At 47.3% G+C, this 19,186-nt stretch overlaps 1 protein-coding gene and 2 non-coding genes across 3 annotated transcripts in view; 2 read left to right on the top strand and 1 right to left on the bottom strand.

The window, feature by feature from the left end:
• Positions 1–2,285: 2,285 nt before the first annotated feature.
• The window catches only part of SLC28A1 (solute carrier family 28 member 1), a 65,328-nt gene continuing 48,427 nt past the window's right edge, over positions 2,286–19,186 (bottom strand). Inside the window, 7 exon segments of the mRNA XM_030931160.1 lie at positions 2,286–2,955; positions 3,213–3,324; positions 3,414–3,512; positions 4,568–4,649; positions 12,570–12,767; positions 12,894–13,062; positions 14,781–14,911. Coding sequence (XP_030787020.1) covers positions 2,883–2,955; positions 3,213–3,324; positions 3,414–3,512; positions 4,568–4,649; positions 12,570–12,767; positions 12,894–13,062; positions 14,781–14,911 — 864 coding nt within the window. The 3' untranslated portion in view covers positions 2,286–2,882.
• Positions 8,376–8,478, top strand: LOC115897834. The gene has a single exon (XR_004057617.1). It is a non-coding gene; the product is annotated as a U6 spliceosomal RNA (small nuclear RNA).
• Positions 9,578–9,684, top strand: LOC115897781. Its single transcript, XR_004057577.1, has one exon. It is a non-coding gene; the product is annotated as a U6 spliceosomal RNA (small nuclear RNA).

Raw genomic sequence — 19,186 nt, 5'->3', positions numbered from 1 at the left:
GTCCACACAGGTTTTTTTTTTCCCATGCCATTTAAAAAATAAACTATTAAATTTTAGAATAGTTTAGACTTACAAAATGTTGCACCAGTACTACCGAGCTCCCATATATCCCACAACCGTTTTCCCCTATTGTTAATAGCTTACACTACTATGTGCTATGGTCTGAATATTCATGTCTCCTCAAAGTTCGTATGCTGAAACCCTAGCCCCCAAGGTGAAGGTATTAGGAGGTGGGGCCTTTGGGAGGTGTTAAGGTCACGAGGGTAGAGCCCACATGAATGGGATTAGTGTCATTATGCAAGAGCCCCAGGGATCTCACTAGCCTCTTCTGCCATATGAGGACACAGGGAGAAGGTGCCACCTATGAGAAACAGGCTCTCACCAGGCACAGCATCTTCTAGCACCTTGATTTTGGATTTCCCAGCCTCAAGAGCTATGAGAAATACATTTCTGTTGTATATAAGCTATCCTGTATATGGTATTTTGTTATCAGCCAAAACTAAGACACAAGGGTATATTGTGAGCCCTATATTCAAGGGGCTTGCAGTCTTCTAGGGAAGGCCACTGGTCATGGAATGAGTGTGCAGGGAGTCCAGAGAAGGGACTCCAGAGAAGGGCAGTCCTTGGGCTGTTCCATGACCCAGCTGGTGGAGCTGAGGCCAACAGATGGGCAGGGAAGGGGCAGAGGGCCAATCCTGGGAGAGGACTGTGTAGTCCACATCAACAGGGCACCCTGCCCACAGCCCAAGGACAGCTGGAGAAGGTGGCAGTGACTGAGGGAGGGCTGCAGAGAGAAAGCAAGAGCCTAGTTGGAGCTACAGGAGTCATGCCAAGCTCCACTCTGTGGAGCTAAGGGAAGAACACAGGTCCTGAGGATGGGAATCCGGGTCAGCCTGTGGGGGTCACAAGGAGCAAGGCTGCTGCCCACTGGAATTTTGCTGCCCAAAGTCTGTGGCAGAACAGAAGCAGGACCTGGCTTGCTGGTGCTGAGCTGAATAACTGCTGCCCAGGGTTCCATCCTCCCGTTGCCGTAGGTCAGGGCCAGCCCGAGCTGGGAAGGAAGTTGGACCTGGCAGGTAGGGGTGAGGGTGTAGTGGCCCAGCAGCCACAAGGGCAGGGTGCATCACAGGTCCTGGAAACCAAAGCTGCTGGGTACAATGAGAACTAAGATGGGAGCAGGACAAGTGGTAGGGAGATGGAGAGGGCATGCTGGTGATGGGAACTCCAGAAATGAAGGCAGGGGAGGGACGTCAGGCCTCACCTAGTGGCACAGAGGGCTTGGGGTGGGGAGGAAAGGCAGGGAAGGAGGTGAGGGTGGGCCACACATCAGGGTTCCCTGAACATCAGCAGCCCAACAGAGAGGCTCCACATCACAGTTTGTGTCATGACCTGAAAATACAGAAGATGCATGAGGGGCTCCCCTCAGATGGGCCCGGGGCACCCCTATACCACCCAGAACTAGGTGGCCTGGCTCAAATCCTGCCTCTGCCTCTTCCCAGCTGTGTCCATTTAGGCACATAACTTAACCTGTCCGTGACTCTGATTCCTCAACTAGTGATAATGATAACACCTACTTCATGGAGTTGTTGTAAGGATTGAGTTAAAATACAGAAAGCGCTGAGAACAGTGCCTGGCACACAGTGCCACATAAGCATTTGCTAATATTATAGTTGGCTACAGTAAAGCAGTTTGAACATTAGCCAATATTTCCCAAGTTGTATTCCACGAAATCTTCAACTGAGACACTTCCATCAAAAAGGTTCTTATGGGCCAGGTACAGTGACTTATGCTTATAATCTCAACACTTTGGGAAGCCAAGTTGGGCAGACCACCTGAGTCCAGGAGTCTGAGACCAGCCTGGGCAACATAGCAAGACCTCATCTCTACCAAAAAAAACCCAATACATACATATATGTATATATACACACATATACATACATATATGTATATATACACACATATACATACATATATGTATATATACACATATACAGACATATATGTATATATACACATATACAGACATATATATATATTAAAAAAATCAGCTGGACATGATGGCACGTGCCTGTAGTCCTAGCTACTTAGGAGGCTGAGGTGGGCGGATCTGTTGAGGCTGAGAGATTGAGGCTGCAATGAGCCATGATCACTTCACTGTACTCTAGCCTGGGTGACAGAGTGAAAAGGTTTTTATGGTCAAGTAAATTTGGAAAAAGCCTCATATCCACACCAAGCTCTGACAAGTTCACAGTTAAAAATAAATAAATAAATAAATAAACAAAAAGTCTAAATAGCCCTAAGTTTATTTAACCCAGTGGTTCCAAACCTAGTCCATTATGGAATCCTCTGAACGCCTCCCAGGACAGTGTGCCATGGGACCTCAGTTTGGGAAGCGCTCTGAGGAAAGGTGGGAAGGGAGTCTCTGAAAGCAGAGAAAGGGGTGACACCACCTGGCAGGGGAAGCCACAGAGAGATCCTAGTGCCCAGGAAGCGGGGAGGGGAGGAGGCTTTGGTGTGCGGCCCACAACAGAAGGGAAGGGGCATGTGAGGGACCCCAGGAGAGAGGGGATAGAGAGGACCAGGGTGCAATTTGGATTTGGAGAGGAAATGGGAGGAGGCAGAAGTGACCCTGAGAATTCACACTGGGGGAGGTAGGAAATGGGGGAGCAGAAAGGGGGATGGAGTGGGACATGTCCTTCCTTATGTCCCCACTCACTCTCTGCACACTCACTCCATGACCCCTTCCCAATTGTGGAATTGAGCAGGGTCTAAGTCCTGTGGCTTCCCTGAAGAGGGCCCTGGGAAAGGGAAGGTGGGGACAGATGCTTCCTGGGGGAGAACAGCCCTCAGAAGCACAGAAGCACAAACATATTCTGTCCTCACTATGCACAGATCGTGTGGTTGTAAAACCGACAGCAGTTGTCCAGGGCCTCTGGGCTGAACTCTGGGTTGATGCTAAAAAGAAAGCAAAGATTGCAGTGTAAGCTCCAGGCCTGGCTCTCCTGGCCACAACCAGGCTGTGCAACACTGGGAACATTGCTTCAAGTCTCCAGTCCACCCTTCCTCCATTGATCCTCGAGCCTTCCCTTCCCCATCAGCTGCAGCCATAACATTTCTACCCTCACCCTGGTACCAAAGGCATTCCCCCAAGCACTCAGGCATTCTGTCCATCACTATGGGTCCCATGCAGGTCCCACAGCCCAGGCCCTCACCTCTGGAAGGCCTCACGACAGCACTGGTATATTTCAAAGCTACTGCTGCTGAGGGTCATGTTCAGGAGGGACATGCAGTCGACTTCAGCCCCCCTGGGCACATAGAGGATCCCTGTGGAGGAAAGTGGTAGGTGGACAGGGCCCCTGGGCTAGCCAGAAAATCAGGGTTCCACCTTCTGAATCTGCTAGGCCTGCACTCACCTGCCATACAGGCATTCACCAGGGACACACAGGCTCCTGTGAAGAGTGCCCGGAACACTATCTGGGAGAAGTCACTCTTCCGTTGGGGGACCATGGAGGCTGCAAGGGGACAGAAGTGCTCAGGGCCAGGGAAGCTATGTCCCTGTCTGCCCATGTTCTGCAGCTCTGGCTGCATCGCTGATCTCCCTTCCTCTTCTACTAATAGATGGCCAGAGGGACAGACGTTGTCCTCCTGACCACTTGCTGAACTCAGGAGTCCTCCTTGGCTTGGACCCCTAGGCAATGCCCCACATCTCCCCACACACCATGAGTGGCAGATGCAGGAAAAGAATGTGAGTTTGGAGTCAGGCAGACCTGGGATTAAACACAGACTTGGCCACTCACTAGCTGAGTGACTTGGGCTACCTCTTCACTTCTCCAAAACTCTGTTTCCTTCTTTGTAAAATGGGGTGATTGCACCACCAGGCAGGGTAGCTGCCAGGAGTGGAAATGTTATTTGTCAAGAACTGAGAACTGTGCAGATCCTTTGACCCTAGGCCCCACCAGGCCTGCCTGCCTGTCCCCTGTGGGTGTGGGAACAGTCAGGCCAAAGCCTTGGGGACAGGCCAGCACCACACCTCCTGTCCCTGAGCTAGGCTTGGCCTTCAAGGCCCAGGTGCTAACCTCCTGGGCTACCAGCAGCAGCAGAGAATCAGGGAATTCTAGGGCTAGGAGGAAACTCTATGAAAAATTTTTTTTTTTTTTTTTGAGACAGAGTCTCACTCTGTAGCCCAGGCTGGAGTGCAGTGGTGCGATCTCAGCTCACTGCAATCTCCGCCTCCTGGGTTCAAGCATTCTCGTGCCTGGGTTCAGCCTCCTGTGTAGCTGGGATCACAGGCACACACACCACCACACCTGGTTAATTTTTGTATTTTTAGTAGAGATGAGTTTTGCCATGTTGGCCAGTCTGGTCTCAGACTCCTGACCTCAAGTGATCCACCTGCCTGGGCCTCCTAAAGTGCTGGGATTACAGGCATGAGCCACCACACCTGGCCTCTATGGCCATCTTGTTTGGGTCCGGCTTTAGACAAATGAGACAACTGAGGCCTACATGTTTCCAGCAAGTTCAAGTCTCTGACTCTCCTAGACACTGGTAAGGCCCCGATTAGACTCACTCAAGCCTCCCAGCATGATCCCAATGGAGCTGAAATTGGCAAATCCACAGAGGGCAAACGTCGTGAGGACTTCAGCTCTGACCTGAAAATACAGAAGATGCATGAGGAGGGACTCCCTTCAGATGGGCCTGGGGCACCCCTACAACACCCAGGCTCCCTGGCCTTAACTTTATCCACTTCTTACATGTAATTGACCTTCAAGCCCACCGTGCTGCCTCTTCCCCAGCCTTGCGATTCCCACCTCTGAGTTGGTTCAAACCACACCACATCAAAAACGTAGCCCACCTCTCTTATCTATCCTTCAACCTTTTTTTTTTTTTTTTGAGACAGTTTTACTCTTGTCACCCAGGCTGGAGTGCAGTGGTGCAATCTCAGCCCACTGCAACCTCTGCTTCCTGGGTTCAAGCAATTCTCCTGCCTCAGCCTCCCATGTAGCTGGGATTATAGGTGCCTGCCACCACACCTGGCTAATTTTTTGTATTTTTAGTAGAGACAGGGTTTCACCACGTTGGGCAGGCTGGTCTCAAACTCCTGATTTCAGATGATCCGCCCACCTCGGCCTCCCAAAGTGCTGGGATTACAGGTGTGAGCTACCACACCCAGCCTGTCCTTCAACTTTTTTTTTTTTTTTTTTTTTTGAGACGAGTCTCATTCTGTCGCCCAGGCTGGAGTGCAGTGGCTGGATCTCAGCTCACTGCAAGCTCCGCCTCCGGGGTTTACGCCATTCTCCTGCCTCAGCCTCCCGAGTAGCTGGGACTACAGGCACCTGCCACCTCGCCCCGCTAGTTTTTGTATTTTTTAGTAGAGACGGGGTTTCACCATGTTAGCCAGGATGGTCTCGATCTCCTGACCTTGTGATCCGCCTGTCTCGGCCTCCCAAAGTGCTGGGATTACAAGCTTGAGCCACCACGCCTGGCCCCTTCAACCTTTTAATCTTCATTACCAGCCTTGCTGGATGGGGTTCAGCCTTTCTTAGTCCTCTTGCTTTGGCCCTACTAAGCTCTGTCCTGGGGCCATTTGGTGGACAGCCCCTTCCCTGACCGTGCAGTCCTGGGCTTCCAGTTCACAGCATTCCTGTGAATGCTCTCAGGCTGAGAGAGGGAGTGTGGTGCACAGGAAAGAGTAAGGGATTTGGACCCCAGCCAGCCTGGTTTCTAGGATTGTCTCACCAACAATCAGCTTGAGCAAGTCAGTTACTTCTTTCAGTGTCAGTTTCCCTGTCTGGAATAGGGGAATAATAGTACTTGCCTGAGAGGGCTGTAAAAAGGATTATATAATGTATGGGAAACACCAGACAGAGAGTAAGTGTTTAAACATGATAGTTATTCCTTTGGTTCTTAACAACTGTCCTATTTCCCAGAAAGAAGTTTTAAGAGCCAAAATGAAATAATTCGAAAACAAAATTGGTTTATGAGTGCAAAAAAATAGAATGCAACGAATAAGAGCTAATATTTTATAGCACAACAAGGTGACTATAGTCAATAATGACTTAATTGTACATTTAAAAATAACTAAGAGTATAATTGGATTGTTTGTAACACGAAGGATAAATGCTTGAGGGGATGGATACCCCATTCTCCATGATGCGCTTATTTCACATTGTGTGCTGGTATCAAAGCATCTCATGTACCTCATAAATATATACACCTACTACGTACCCACATAAATTAAAAATTATTTTTAAAAATTGGTATAGAGCCTCCCCTCGCACTATATAAAAATTAATTCTCGATAAATATTAATATTTAAGCATAAAATGATAGAAAATATAGGATAATAAATAGAACTACAAGGTAGTATTATTACTGTTATTTTGGAGAGGAGCAAACCAAGGCTCAGAGAGGTTAACTAACTAAGGAAGTTCACACAGCAAGAAGGTAGCTGTATCAGAATTTAAACTCAGTTCTGACTCCAAAGCTTATGGTCTGAATTATCTCATCACATTATTTCAGGAATTTAACACTTTCCAGATAACTTTCTTTTTCTTTCTTTCCTTTTTTTTTGAAAACTTCTGCCTCCTGGGTTCAAGTGATTGTCATGCTTCAGCCTCCCAAGTAGCTGGGATTACAGGTGTGTGTTACCACACCTGGCTAAGTTTTGTATTTCTTATTTTGCCAAACATTTCTTGTTTGCCATGTTGGCCAGGCTGGTCTCAAACTCCTGGCATCAAGTGACCCACCCTCCTTGGCCTCCCAAAGTGTTGGAATCACAGGCATGAGACACCGTGCCCAGTCGCACTTTCCAGATAACTTTCTGAGTTTAGAAATAATGGAAGAAATCACAAAAGAAAAGATTTGGTATAAAATCTGTGTTAAAAAAACAAATCCCAAATGCTGGGTCAAGTGAGAGCTGACAGGCACTGGGTGACTTTGTACCTCACTGAGGAAAAATAACTAAACATGGGCAGAGGAGACCCTAAGAAGCCAAGAGACAAAATGTCATCATATGTACTCCCTGTCCAAGCTTGTTGGGAGGGGCACAAGAAGAAGCACCCAGATGCTTCAGGCAACTCCTCAGAGCTTTCAAAGAAATGCCAGAGAAGCAGACGACCATGTCAGCTAAAGAGAAAAGAAAATTTGAAGATGTGGCAAAGGCAGACAAGACTGGTTAGGAAAGAGAAATGAAAACTTACATCCTTCCTAAAGGGTAAAACAAAAGAAGTTCCAGCATCCCAACACACCCAAGAGGTCTCCTTTGGCCTCTTCTTGTTCTATTCTATGCATCACCAAAAATCAAAGAACATCCCAGCCTATCTGTTAGTGATGTTGCAAAGAAAGTAGGAGAGATGTGTTTATAAAACCACTATGGAGGATAAGCAGCCTTAGAAAAAGACACCTGTGAAGCTGGAAGAAAAATGCAAAAGGGATATTGCTGCATACCGAGCTAAAGGAAAGCCTGATGCAGCAAAAATAAGGGAGCTGTCAAGGCTGAAAAAGCAAGAAAAAGAAAGGAGAAACGTGAGAAAGAGGAAGAAGATGAGGAGGAAGGAAAGATGGGGAAGATGAAGATGATGAATAAGCTAGTTCTAATAGTTTTTTTCTTGTATATAATGTATTTAAACTCCCCCATACTAAATTCATTCCTTTTAAAGAAATAAATTAAAATGTAAGGCCATGTAAGATTTCTTTTTAAACCATACAGTGTCTTTTTTTTTGTATAGTTAACATACTACCTAATGTGTCTTCAGGTAACCCTATCCTGGTGGTATTTTCAATAGCCACCAACCTTGCCTGGTGCTGTATGGGGGTTATAAATTGGCATGGAAATTTAAAGCAGGCTCTTGTTGGTGTGCAGCACAAACATGTGGATTGTATGTGGATGGTAGTGCCTTCATCTTTAGTTGTCTCTGATGCAGCTTACACAAAATAATTGCTGTTCTGTTAACTAAATACCACTTGGGCCGGGCGTGGTGGCTCATGCCTATAATCCCAGCACTTTGGGAGGCCAAGGCAGAAGGATAGCTTGAGGTCAGGAGTTTGAGACCAACTTCGGCAACATGGTGAGACCCCATCTCTACAAAAAAAGTAAAAGTTAGCCAGGTGTGGTGGCACATGTCTGTAGTCCCAGTTACACAGGAGCTGAGGCAGGAGGATCACTTGAGCCCAGGAGGCAGAGGCTACAGTAAGCTGTAATTGCACCACTGCACTCCAGCCTGGGTAACAGAGTGAAACCCTGTCTCCAAAAATACATACATACATACATACATACTACTCTGCAATTTTTTAAAAAGTTACAGCTGTTTTGTTGACATTCTGAATGTTTCTAAGTAAATACAATTTTTTTAATTAAAAAAAACCAACAAATTCCTGTGCTTGCTTCTTGTGTACATATACTAAAACTTCGATGATACAAAGATTAGCATGGCCCCTACCGAGGTTGACACACAAACTCATGAAGTGTTCTACATTTAAAAACCAAAAAATAAATTTCTGTATACAACATAAAGGGCAGAAAAGGAAAAGGCTAGGAAAAGTATATGTAGAAAATATAACAGAAAAAAGTTAATGTCTTTATAACATAAAGGGTTGATACAAATATTATTGGAAAAAATATGAAGGTACCTGCCTCTCTGCTTGCCCACCTACAACTGTGTTCCACAGAACAGCCCCAGCCTCCCTCCCTCCCTCCCTTCCTTCCCTCTCGCTGTCTTCCTCCTTCCCTCCCTCCCTCCCTTCCTTTCTTCCTTCCTTCCTTCTCTCTGTCTTTTGTTTTGAGACAGGGTCTCACTCTGTCACCTAGGCTAGAGTGCAGTGGCAAAATCATAGCTCACTACAGCCCCAATCTCCTGGGTCCAAGCGAGCCTCCTGCCTCAGTGTCCCAAGTAGCTGAGACCACAGGCGTGCACCACTACACCTAGCTAATTTTTAAATTTTTTGTAGAGACAGGGTCTTGCTTTGTTTCCAGGGCTGGTCTTGATCTCCTGGTCTTAAATGATCCTTCCGCCTTAGCCTCCCAAAGTGCTGGGATTACAGGTGTGAGCCACCACACCCAGCCTTCAGTCATCTTCTTAAAATTCAAAATGTCAAATCTTCAGTGATTTCCGATTGCTCCTTGGCCTGTGAATTACCACCTGCTCTAGCTGTACTGATTGCCTCTGCTCTCTAAGCATACAAAGTGCTTTTCAACCTCAGAGCTTTTGCACATCCTCTTCCTTTGGAATGTTTTTCCCAGCTTGTCCTAGCTCATCCGTTCTCCAAGTTGGCTTAAATGCCACACCTCAGGGATATTTTTTCTGACCAGTCCAGCCAAGGAAGACCTGCCCTGTTTTTTTTTCTTTTCTCTTGCTGTTTTCTTCATAGAACTTACCACAAATTGTGGTTAATTTAATTTTTGTTCCTTTGCTTGCTTGTGTTTTGCCTGTGTCTCTTACTAGATGTTGGTTCCATGAGACCAGAGCCACGTCTGTGTAATTCTCCTTTTTATCCCCAGTGCCTAGCAGAATGCCTGGCACCTAAACGGTCTCAACGAATACTTGCTGAAGGAATGAAGTTCATAAAAAAAGATCATGAAGTGCTTGCTTCGGCAGTACACATACTAAACTCAGAACGATATGGAGAAGATTAGCATGGCCCCTGCGCAAGGACGATGTGCAAATTCATGAAGCATTCCATATTTTTACACTGCGTGCCTGTATCTAAACAGCTCATGTACCCCATAAATATATACACCTACTATATACTCACAAAAATTAAAAATAAAAATAAATAAGAAAAAACAACAAAAGGAGGGGCATGCCCTCTATTAACCTGTGAGGAGGGGGTGAGACCAGAGGTGAGAGTAAGCACTGAGGGGAAACTTGTGCTTTTTACTCTATACAAACCATTTTTTTTTTTTTTTTTTTTTTTTTGAGACAGAGTTTCACTCTTGTTGCCCAGGCTGGAGTGCAATGGTGCGATCCTGGCTCACTGCAACCTCCCCTTCCTGGGTTCAAGAAATTCTCCTGCCCCAGCCTCCTGAGTAGCTGGGATTACATGCACTTGCCACCACGCCTAGTTAATTTTTGTACTTTTAGTAGAGATGGGGTTTCTCCATGTTGGTAGGCTGGTCTCAAACTCCTGACCTCAGGTGATCCTCCAGCCTTGGCCTCCAAAAGTGCCAATGATTACAGGTGTGAGCCACCATGCCTGGTTTTTTGGTTTTTTTGTTTGAGACAGAGTCTCACTCTGTTGCCCAAGCTGGAGTGCAGTGGCACAATCTTGTCTCACTGCAACCTCCTCCTCCCAGGTTCAAGCAATTCTCATGCCTCAGCCTCTGGAGTAGCTGGGACTACAGGCACATTGCACCACAACTGCTAATTTTTGTATTTTTAGTAGAGAAGGGGTTTCTCCATGTTGGTCAGGCTGGTCTCAAACTCCTGACCTCAAGTTATCTGCCCACCTCAGCCTCCCAAACTGTTGGGATTACAGGTGTGAGCCACCGTGCCTGGCCACGAACTTGCTTTTTTAAAAAACCTAAAGAATCTATTCCTCTACAAATTAAAAAATAATTAAAAAGACAAGAAAAAGGACTTCCCATTGAAAGTTTCCAGTCACCCAAGTAATGCAAATTAAAACAATGAGCTATTGTTTGCTTATTAAAATAGTGAATCTTGTTTTTAAAAAGAAGCTACTGGATGCTGTTTAGTTGTGTGGTAAAATAAAAGCTCGCAGGCACAGCTGGTGCTGCTGATTTCAGCTGCTGCAGCCACATAAAGACTCATGTGGGAGTCAATCAGCCCATACCTGGGAATGCTGCAGAAATGATCTAAGAGGAAGGAAGAGCTATATGCACAAAGATACTCATTTCAACATGTGGATAAAAACCAAATAATAGAATTGTCCGAATGGCCCAACAGCAGGGGATTGGGTAAATATGTTAGGACACATATAGCAAAAATGATGCTTATGTCATAATACTAAGTAAAAAAAACCAAAAGAACAAAAATGGCTACAGCACAGTTTGGTTGCTACAATAGCAATTATGTAAACTCTGTCTCTCTCTTTCCCCTTTTTTTTTTAAACACAGGGTCTTGCTCTGTTGCCCAGGCTGGAGTGCAGTGATATAATCCTAGCTCACTACAGCCTCAAACTCCTGGGCTCAAGCCATCTTCCTGCCTCAGCCTCCCAAGTACTGGAACTACAGGCATGCACCACTGCACCCTGCAATTTTAAAAATTTGTAGTAAAGACAGGGGCTGACTCTGTTGCCTAGGCTAGTCTTGAACTCCTGGCCTCAAGTGATCCTCCCACCTTGACCTCCCAAAGTGCTGGGAATACAGGCAGGAGCCACTGCGCCTGCCTGAACTCTCTCTTAAAAAGAATGGAAGAAAATGTAAGAAACAACAATAACTATTATCTGGAATGGTGAGATTATAGGTAATTTTTTCTTTTCTTTTTTTTTTTTTTTTGAGACGGAGTCTGGCTCTGTCGCCCAGGCTGGAGTGCGGTGGCCGGATTTCAGCTCACTGCAAGCTCCGCCTCCCAGGTTCACGCCATTCTCCTGCCTCCGCCTCCCAAGTAGCTGGGACTACAGGCGCCCGCCTCATCGCCCGGCTAGTTTTTTGTATTCTTTAGTAGAGACGGGGTTTCACCGTATTAGCCAGGATAGTCTCGATCTCCTGACCTTGTGATCCGCCCGTCTCAGCCTCCCAAAGTGCTGGGATTACAGGCTTGAGCCACCGCGCCCGGCCGGTAATTTTTTCATTCTCAATAATATTACTATTCTTTTAGAAAGGTTAATTTTATAGAGCTTTTATAATTTTTAAAAATAAATTTTAACAGAAAGAGCCAACCCCTGCACTAAATCCATCATATTAACAGTGAAGGTGAGGCCGGGCGCAGTGGCGCACACCTGTAATCCCAGTACTTTGGGAGGCCAAGGCAGGTGGATCATTTGAGGTCAGGAGTTCAAGACCAGCCTGGCCAACATGGTGAACCCCGTCTCTACTAAAAATACAAAAATTAGTTGGGCGTGGTGGCAGGCATCTGTTGGGAGGCTGAGGCACGAGAATCATTCGAACCTGGGAGGTGGAGGTTGCAGTGAGCTGAGAATGTGCCACTGCACTCCAGCCTGGGTGACAGAGGGAGACTCCATCTCAAACAAAACAAAACAGTGAAGGTGTTAGTGAAGTCTCCTTATCTCACTCACTCTCCCAGCTCATCGGGTGCACATGTGTATGCCTTTGGAGTAGATATGGCAGGCATCTCACCCCGTTTTCCAACAGAAGAGGAAAGGTGCTGTGGCTGGCCCAAGGCCACAGTGAAAAATGACCCATCTAGAGCTAGGTTTCAGACATCCCAAACAATCCTCTCTCCCCGCACCTCAGCCTCCTAAGAGGCCTTGAGAAAGATGGCAGCGAAGCCCGAAGCTGTCTTGTCTTTCAGGACTACAGTATGTAGGAGGTGAAGCACCACCTCAGTATGTCTCAGCCAGGCCCAGGGAGCAGGAGAGCAGCTGCCAGGGGCCCTCAGGAGTGGCTGTGCTGTGTCATCCCCCTGCCACAGGTAAGGGACTGGGACACTCACGGATATCCACTGCTTCCTGTCGCCGACCCACTCCTCGACCCCTGCCAGGCGGCGTTGCTTGTACTTGGAGAGTTCTTGATAGGCCACAAACTCATTCAGAAACAGCTTGATTCCAAGCAGCTCAGCTACCACTGGGCAGTCCTCCCACGCCACACCCATCAAGAAGGCTACAGGCCGCAGGATGTAGGAGCAGATGAGCTGAGGGCACAAGGGTATGACTGGCACTGAGGGCTGGGCCTGGGCTCTGCTGGGCCTCCAGCCACCACTCACTGCCCACCTGGGCCCATCCTCTCTACAGACTGAGTGTGGTGGCCAGAGACGCACCTGGAAGCTGAGCCCTTGGACGTCCACCATGTCTCCCAGCCAGGAGAGGGCAGCATTGATGAAGTCCAGCACAGCCAGGAACGCAATCAGGTTGGCAGCGATGTTGGCGACCACCTTCACGGAGATGGTGGCCCCGGTGCTGGCTGCTTCTATGAGGTTCCGAGCATCTCTGTTATTGTGATCAAGAATGATCATTACTGGCCTGTCTCCACAGTCAGCAAGGGTCCCTATCCTATAGGCTCAAATAGGAACCCTGGAAGAGCATTTCAGAGCAGGAAATTCTAATTTTCCCTGAGACCCAGAGAGAAAAAGGGGCTGGTCAAAGCACTGGGATAAGATCCAGGTTTCTAGTGCTGAACTGTCCAAAATGGAAGCCATCAGCCACACGTGACAGGAGGCTGTCTGAATTGAATTGTGGTGTACAAAATACAGAGCAGATTCTGAGGATTTAGTACCAAAAAATGCAAAATATCTCAATAATTCTTGTACTGGTTACATGTTGAAATGACAGTACTTTGGGGTATACAGGGTTAAGTAAAATGGGTTATTAAAATCACCCATTTCTTTTCACTTTTTAAAAGACAACTACTAGAAAATAACAGGCGCCTCACATTACATTTCCATGGGACAGCGCTGCTCCAGTGCCTCAGAAGGTTGTGAGGTTGGGGTCGTCCACTGTGCCCAAGCAAATGTGTCCAATGTGGTGCCTTTTCAACATTGTTTAAGGTTTAAATGTTACCTAACAGTTATTAAGACTATGACAGGATGTTAGGAGGTGAGTGAAATCAAAGATGGCACTCAGAATGTCAATGTGTGGTTGACACCCTGGTGGTCAGAGCTCAGGCACATAGAGATGGGGGCATGGGGCCTTTCTATGACTCTCCTCAACATGTACACACACCAGGCCACAGACCCAAGAACCCAGCCACACTCCCAAGACTTGCTCAGTCCATTGTTTCCTGCTGGTCAGAGACTGGAAATTAAGATATGAGAACTGGAGTGTGCATTTTTGCAAATGCTATGGTCTGAATGCCAGTGCGGCAGTATTATGAGGTGGGACCTTTAAGGGGTGACTGGGTCATGAGGGCTCTGCCTTCCTGAATGGATTAATCCATTCCTGAATGTTGGATTAATGGATTAATGGGATAATGGGTTATCATGGGAGTAGGACTGGTTGCTTTTTGTTTTTGAGACGGAGTTTCGTTCTGTTGCCCAGGCTGGAGTGCAGTGGTGCGATCTAGGCTCACTGCAACCTCCACTTCCCGGATTCAAGCAATTCTCGTGCCTCAGCCCCCCAAGTGGCTGGAATTATAGGCGTGACCCTCTATGCCTGGCTAACTTTTGTATTTTTAGTAGATATGGGGTTTTACCATGTTGGCCAGGCTGGTCTCGAACTCCTGACTTTAAGTGATTTGCCTGCCTCAGCCTCCCAAAGTGCTGGGATTACAGGCACGAACCATCGCAACTGGCCTTGACTTGTGGCTTCTTAAGAAAAGGAAGAGAGATCTGAGCTAGCATGCTCAGTTCCCTCCCCGGCACCCCTCAACCCCTCACCATGTGATGCCCTATGCCACCTTGGGACTCTGCAGAATGCCCAGCAGCAAGAAGGCTCTCGCCAGATACGACCCCTCAACCTTGGACTTCTCAGCCTCCATAGCTGTAAGAAATAAATTCTTATTCATTATAACTTACCTAGTTTCAGGTATTCTGTTATAAGCAACAGAAAATGGACTAAAATAGCAATGAAGCCAAAACCAGGGCAGGGAAAGTGGAGAGATGGGCCTGGGCTGGTGGAAGACAGTGAAGGACAGAGAGAACAGTACCCTCTGTTTTGCTCCCCCCATTTTGTACAACTACCCCCTCTGCAGGACCTCCTGCTGTGCTCACCCATAGGTCAGTTTCATTCCTTCCTCCCTCCTAAACTTGGACTCCTCCACCTCGGGGTAGACCAGCTTGGAGAGGGCCAAAGCACAAGGGGCAGCCATCACGGAGGCGGCAATCAACGAGGTGGCATCGATCTGCAAGAGTGAGAGTGCGGGTTCTAGGTGGACAGTCAGAAGAAATGCTGGCGACCAAGGAGTGTGGCCCAGGCAGCAAGGGCACATGTGTAGTCTGTCCCACTGATATGACCTCGTTGCCATAACTGCTGTCATCACTAATAATAATACCTTTTATGTGTCGAAGGTCACAGGCTGTGTGTATAGGACCTTCTACTTCTTCCTGGTGCTTCCCCAAGTTAGGAATGACAAATATTATTATCCTCATTCTACAGACAAGAAAACTGAGACTCCAAAGGATGAAATACGGCTTCCCAAAATAAAGGAAGAGAAGGAATTAGAGCCCATCACATCTTTTGGCTCCAAGTTCAAGGTTCTTTCTTCCTTTTTAGGCTGTCACTGTTGACCACTAATCCCCGTGAGCTGAGGTTTCCCCCTTAGTGGAGGAATTTGTGATGGTTTCAGACAAAGCTCTAGAACCTGAGAGCTGAAATGAAATGGATTTAAGAGCTAACCCAATTCCACCTTAGTGTAGGTATGTACTAGCATAGGAAGGTACTCCCTCTCTAGGCTCTCTCTTCAAATGCTTACTGTGACAGGGAACTCACCATTGCAAGGCAACCCATCACATCCAATCCTGCAGTTTGAGAACTCCTTCTCAGGAAATCTGCCTCCTATGACAGCCACCGTTTGGCCCTGAGTCTCCTTCTGGGAGCCACACTACGAAAACCCTTTCCAGCAAGATGGCAGAGCAGTGTCGGCCCCTGGGATTCTCCCTTCCAGAAATTTTTATCTTCAGTGTGACCCCAAACCCTTTGCTTCTCTGTTCTTTTCCTCAGAGAAATATGACATGTTTCCCCCATCACTGTATCATTTACCAAGCAGGGAAACCAGAACCAACTCAGACATCTAACAATGGGAGACTGGCTAAGCATCGTCAGGCTGTCACTGAAAATGATGGTCCTCAAGACCTCACAATGACATGGGAAAGGGCCCACAACATTGCAGGTAGAGAATAAACAAAGCTGGGGGCAGTAGGGAAACAAACTCCACAACGATGCATGAAAAGATTAGAAAGAAATACACTAAAATGGCAATGAATTGACTGTCCATGGCTAGTGGGGCCAGGGGTGATTTTCTTTATTTTTTCTCCCAAGACGGAGTCTTGCTGTGTCGCCCAGGCTGAAGTGCAGTGGTGCAATCTTGGCTCACTGCAACCTCTGCCTCCCGGGTTTAAGCAATTCTCCTCCCTCAGCCTCTGGAGTAGCTGCAATTACAGGCATGTGCCACGACGCCCAGATAATTTTTGTATTTTTAGTAGAGATGGTGTTTCACCATGTTGGCCAGGCTAGTCTCGAACTCCTGACCTTGTGATCTGCCCACGTGGGCCTCCCAAAGTGCTGGGATTACAGGCATGAGCCACCGTCCCCAGCCAATTTTCTTTTCTTTCTGCATTTTGATATCTTTCTTTTCTTTTTTTCTTTTCTTTTCTTCTTCTTTTTTTTTTTTTGAGTCAGAGTCTCGCTCTTTCACCCAGGCTGGAGTGCAGTGGCGCGCTCTCGGCTCACTGCAAGCTCTGCCTCCCGGGTTCACGCCATTCTCCTGCCTCAGCCTCCTGAGTAGCTGGGACTACAGGTGCCCGCTACCACGCGCAGCTAATTTTTTTTTTTTTTTTTTTTTTTGTATTTTTAGTAGAGACGGGGTTTCACCGTGTTAGCCAGGACGATCTCAGTCTCCTGACCTCGTGATCCGCCTGCCTTGGCCTCCCAAAGATTATAGGCATTTTGGTATCTTTCGAAATGTCCACGACAATTTTTTTTTAATAAACAAAAAAGCAAAATAGATGTTTCTTCTTAACGTTTGTAATAAGCCAACTGCATTCTCAAGTGTTAAATAAAAATAAAAAGGAGGAGGGAGGTAAGTTGAAGACAGACACTCAGGCTGATAAAAGCAGAGGGCAGGCCAGGCACAATGGCTCACGCCTGTAATCCCAGCATTTTGGGAGGCCGAGGTGGGCAGATCACTTGACGTCGGGAGTTCAAGACCAGCCTGGTCAACATGGTGAAACGCCATCTCTACTAAAAACACAAAAATTAGGCCAGGCGCAGTGGCTCACACTTGTAATCCCAGCACTTCGGGAAGCCAAGGTGGGAGGATCACAAGGTCAGGAGTTCGAGACCAGTCTGGCCAGCATAGTGAAACCCCGTCTCTACTAAAAATAGAGAAAATTATCCAGGTGTGGTGATGCGTGCCTGTAATCCCAGCTACTCGGGAGGCTGAGGCAGGAGAATCGCATACACCCAGGAGGCGGAGGTTGCAATGAGCCAAGATCGCACCATTGCACTCCAGCCCAGGCAATAGTGCAAGACTCCATCTCAAAAAAAAACAAAAAACAAAAAACAAAAATTAGCCTGGTGTGGTGGTGGGTGCCTGTAATCCTAGCTACTTGGGAGGCTGAGGCACAAGAATGGATTGAACCCAGGAGGCAGAGGTTGTAGTGATCCAAGCACTCCAGCCTGGGTGACAGAGTGAGACTCCATCTCAAAAGAAAAAAAAAAAAAAGAAATAAAAAAGAAAAGCAGAGGGCAGATCATGGGCACCCCTCATTACCATCTCAGGGAAGTGCCAGGCCTGCTGCTGAGAAGCCAGGCTGGAGACCCGCTCAGACTCTGAATCCAAGGAATTGTGTCCTTCTTTTTCTAAACCCCAGTTGTTTCTTTTTAATGATCGACAAAACTCCTTAAAACGTGAACAAGAATTGGCAGCAGCCTGATACCTCCCCAGGGCCCTGTGTGGACACTGGGTGCGCAAGCCTGGGCCCCTGCCCCTTGCTGGATGAAGCCCACTCGGGGCAGGTGTCCTCTCTGGACTTTCTGGGCCGGGCTTTGCAACTTCACCTGCTTCCTCCTCAGTTGCCCAGACCCAGCTAGGATGGTGCCACACCTGGAATCTTGGTATTTTCCTTCCACCAGGCAGGATCCTGCCCCTTCCTCTGACTTGTAGATTATATCTGGTTTGTAAACCTGAGTCACAGCAGGGAACACACCCTGAAGTTGTCACATTCCTGGACACTGTCCCCTGGGTGACCCAGTTGTGGTCACAGCCTCAAATGCTGGGGTTGCTAGTTTCCAGTTCATCATGGAAAGGGCTGAGTCCTGCACAGGCAGGACTCCCTGGGCACCGGGCCAGCCCACACCCACCTCCCCACTGCCAACTACTCTGCAGGGCTGTGACATTCCCCAGCCCTGCCTCCCAGGCACCTGGTCAGGAAAGCCTTCCATCCTAGCATCCCAGGGCCCACACCTGCCCATGGCCCTTCTTTCTCTGACCCAAAGGGTCCGGCTCTGTCACCCAGGCTGGAGTGTAATGGTATGATCATGGCTCACAATAGCCTTGACCTCCTGGGCTCAAGTGATCCTCCCACTTCAGCCTCCCCAGTACCTAGGACTATAGATGTGTGCCATCATGCCCAGGTAATTTTTTATTTTAAAAATTTTTTATAGTGATAGGGGTCTCCCTATGTTGCCCATGCTGGTCTCAAGCTCCTGGTCTCAGTCATCCTCCTGCCTTGGCCTCCCAAAGTAATGGAATTACAGGCATGAGCCACTGTACCCAGCCTAGTAGCTACATTTTTTTGTTTTTTGAAACAGAGTCTTGCTGTGTTGCCCACGCTGGAGTGCAATGGCACGATCTTGGTTCACTGCAACCTCTGCCTCCTGGGTTCAAGCAATTCTCCCATCTCAGCCTCTTAAGTAGCTGGAGTTAAAGGCACCTGACATCATGCCTGGCTAATTTTTGTGTTTTTGTAGAGACGGGGTTTCTCCATGTTGCCCAGGCTGGTCTTGAACTCCTGACCTCAGGTGACCCACCCGTCTCGGCCTCCCAAAGTGCTGGGATTACAGGTGTGAGCCAACACGCCTGGCCATAGCCACATTTTAAAAAGAAAAAAGAAATAGGTTAAATTAATTTTAATAATCAATTTCATTTTTAATTTAACTCAATATATCCAAAATATTTTCTTTCCACCCATGTAATCAATATAAAACTATCAATATGGATGGCAAAATAAAAATTAAAAATTAATAAAACATCTTAAAAGTTTTTCAATACGACTAGCCACATTTCAAGTGTTCAATAGCCATGTGTTTGGAGGCTACTGTATTGGCCAGTGGAGGTCTAGATATATCCAGATATCAGCAATAGGAGGGATGTGCAGAGAAGGGAGCCAGAGATTGAGCAACAAAGTGGTCTTAAGAATCTGGGAGCTGGCAGGGCACGGTGGCTCACGCCAGTAAT

This window comes from Rhinopithecus roxellana, chromosome 5 (genome assembly GCF_007565055.1).
Source record: "Rhinopithecus roxellana isolate Shanxi Qingling chromosome 5, ASM756505v1, whole genome shotgun sequence".
Lineage (NCBI taxonomy): Eukaryota > Metazoa > Chordata > Mammalia > Primates > Cercopithecidae > Rhinopithecus > Rhinopithecus roxellana.
Note: the sequence above shows the minus strand (reverse complement) of the source record. Positions and strands in the feature narration are given on the sequence as shown.